At 48.0% G+C, this 2,768-nt stretch overlaps 1 protein-coding gene across 1 annotated transcript in view; it reads left to right on the top strand.

The window, feature by feature from the left end:
* Positions 1–1,764: 1,764 nt before the first annotated feature.
* The window catches only part of Srp9 (signal recognition particle 9), a 9,938-nt gene continuing 8,934 nt past the window's right edge, over positions 1,765–2,768 (top strand). Inside the window, exon 1 of the mRNA XM_005348936.3 lies at positions 1,765–1,950. Coding sequence (XP_005348993.1) covers positions 1,879–1,950 — 72 coding nt within the window. The 5' untranslated portion in view covers positions 1,765–1,878. The remainder of the gene's footprint in view (positions 1,951–2,768) is intronic.

Here is a 2,768-nt window from a genome sequence, read left to right as displayed (position 1 = left end):
CTCCCCCTCTTCTTCTTCTTCTTCTTCTTCTTCTTCTTCTTCTTCTTCTTCTTCTTCTTCTTCTTCTTCTTCTTCTTCATGGCTTCCACTGCCCAACATATATGTCCCTTGTTCTAAGGATGTGGGCCCCTAACTTAGAGCCTTCTTCAACATCTAATCCCCTTCTTATTAATCTGTGACTTTAACCTTTGTATAGATGATGCAACTTCAGATTTCCTTGAAGTTCCATGCCCCTCCCCCCCATAATGTATTTAGCTTGGATGCCATGATGGTCTCTTGCTAGGACCATCGCCATTCTTATATATATGCTATTTATTTATCGACAGGGTCTCGATAAGTAGCTCAGTTTGACCTTGGGTTCACTAAATAGCCTGGACTTCCCTCAGACTCATGACATAAAGATCTGTCTAGTCTTGGTGGCACAGTCCCAGCTACTCAAGAGGTCGAGGCAGAGAACATTCCAGTCTGGGCAATAGAGATATTCTGTTTCAAACAAACAAACAAACGAATGAACAATAATAAAAAATAAAGAATAGAAAGAAAAAAATAAAGAAAAATATAGGCAAGAGGGAAGGTAAGATGGGGGAGAGAGAAAATTGGGGTTATAACTGAGTGGTAGGGACCTTGTCTAGCATGAGCAATCCTTGGCACTGTAAAAACAAAACACTGCTTAAAGCTGTCCAACGGAGAAGGAAAAGCATCTTATAGTAAAAGAAAGTATATTTGTGGGGCCAGGAGTGAGGGTAGAGGGAATGAATATAAGAAAGCATGAAGGAGACTTCTGGAGATGAAAAATGTCCCATAAATTTATTATGACATTAGGTATATAGGGATATACTCCGTGGGTGTGTAATGTGTGTGTATGTCTTCCTTCAAAATTCATGAATGTATATTGTTAAAACCAATGTTTACCACACATAAAATATACCCCAATAAAGTTTATTATAAAAACTATCCTGTGTCACGCATTGCCTGGAGTAAACGGGTCAATTTTCTTTCTTCCTTTTTTAGAATTTATTTATGGGTGTTTTGCCTACATTTGTGTTTGTGTAGCACCTGTGTGCCTGGTGCCCGTGGAAGCCAGAAAAGGGTGTTGGATTCTCTGGAACTGGAATTGCCGACAGTTGTGAGCTGCCATGTGGCTGCTAGGACTTGAACTCAGGTCCTCCGGACTAGCAGTCGGTGCTGTTCACTGTTGAACCCAGGCTCAAATTTCCTTCCTAGCAGATGCCACGAGGTGGCTTCCTTCGCTCCTTGCTTCTTCTCTTCCTCCATTCCCTAAACACTGTTCACATTAAGTAAGCTGCGGATCTAAAATGTGCTTGAGGTGTTTCGCCTTTCCCTGCTCACCTGCTCAGCTTTTATTACCTCTGTGAGCCTCGCTCTTTCTTGCTCCATTTAACCAATACAAAGATCTACTACAGAAAGTTTTTGTTTGCATTCCTGTTGTCTCCCCAACTCCTTGACTGGGCTGTAAGACTGACAGATGGGCCTTGTCATCACCACGACTGTAACTTGGGTGCCGGGTCACAGAGCTGCTCCTTGTGAAGCGGGAGCCTGACTTTTTAGCATCAATCACAGTCGGGAAAGAAGGCAGGGGCACAGGCACCACCCCTCCAGGCCTGCAGGCGGCGCTGTGGCAGCCGCCGGCCTCTCCTCGCTCCCGACTTCTCCAAGCGGAGGCCCCGCCCCTCGCAGGATGCCTCATGCCCATTGGGCCGGCGCGGCCGAGGCTGACCAATGGCGTGGGCGCTAGCGGGCCTCCATCTTTGTACGCCGGAGCTCAGCGCCGTGGGCGGTTGCGGAGGGAGGTGGGCAGCCGGGGATCCTGCTCTGCTATTTCCTCAGTGTCCTCGTCTCTCGCTGCCCGAAGCCGCGATGCCTCAGTTCCAGACCTGGGAGGAGTTCAGCCGCGCGGCCGAGAAGCTCTACCTCGCCGACCCCATGAAGGTGAGTCGCTAGCCTGGGCGGGGGTCTCCTGTGCCTGTGGCGCGGCTTTAGCACAGGCAGGAAGCAGTGTCTGTCCTCGTTCTCACTGCGCCTTCTGTGTCCTTCCATCTCCTCCCGTCTGACTTGGGACCCAGTGAGGCTGAGACAGTGTCCACAGGAAAGAGCCATTTCCACAGCGGTGGACTCTGCAGTGGCCTGCACCCGAGGAACTCCTAACTTCCGCTATGGCTTTGGTTGGTTTACGTGTCGCTAAGGCTGGTGCTCCGCCCCTGCACCTTCTCTTTCCTGTCCGTCACTTATTTTGGTGCTTCCTTCCCTTCCCTCAAAGGCGTGAGTGTATCTAATGTTTATATAACACGAGCTGTTTTTTAAAGCTATATATCGGGGCTGGGGAGAGGCTCAGCATGCGGAACTCATAAAAATGGAAAGAATGAACCGAATCCCCAAACTTGTCGTCTAACTACACGTCATACACACACACATGCGCGCACACACAAATAATAAGTAAAAATTATAAAATACATTGGTGTTGGCAACTTGTTTGCCATTTCTTCAGTTGAGCAACATGCTGGAAGGTGTAACAAGATTTTGTCCAGAGGGCCTGATACTGACATCAGGATAAATTTTTTAATTTAGTAAAAGAATGGTAAAGGATATACAAGCACACAGAAGGACTGTACTTGTAAGAATGTGGTGGTAGCTGTAGGGAAATGAAAATAGAAGTGACAGCCGGGCGGTGGTGGCGCACGCCTTTAATCCCAGCACTCGGGAGGCAGAGGCAGGCGGATCTCTGTGAGTTCGAGACCAGCCTGGTCTAC

The sequence above is a fragment of the Microtus ochrogaster genome, chromosome 6 (assembly GCF_000317375.1).
Source record: "Microtus ochrogaster isolate Prairie Vole_2 chromosome 6, MicOch1.0, whole genome shotgun sequence".
Lineage (NCBI taxonomy): Eukaryota > Metazoa > Chordata > Mammalia > Rodentia > Cricetidae > Microtus > Microtus ochrogaster.
The sequence above is the reverse complement of the archived record's forward strand: the minus strand, read 5'-3'. Positions and strand labels throughout refer to the sequence as shown.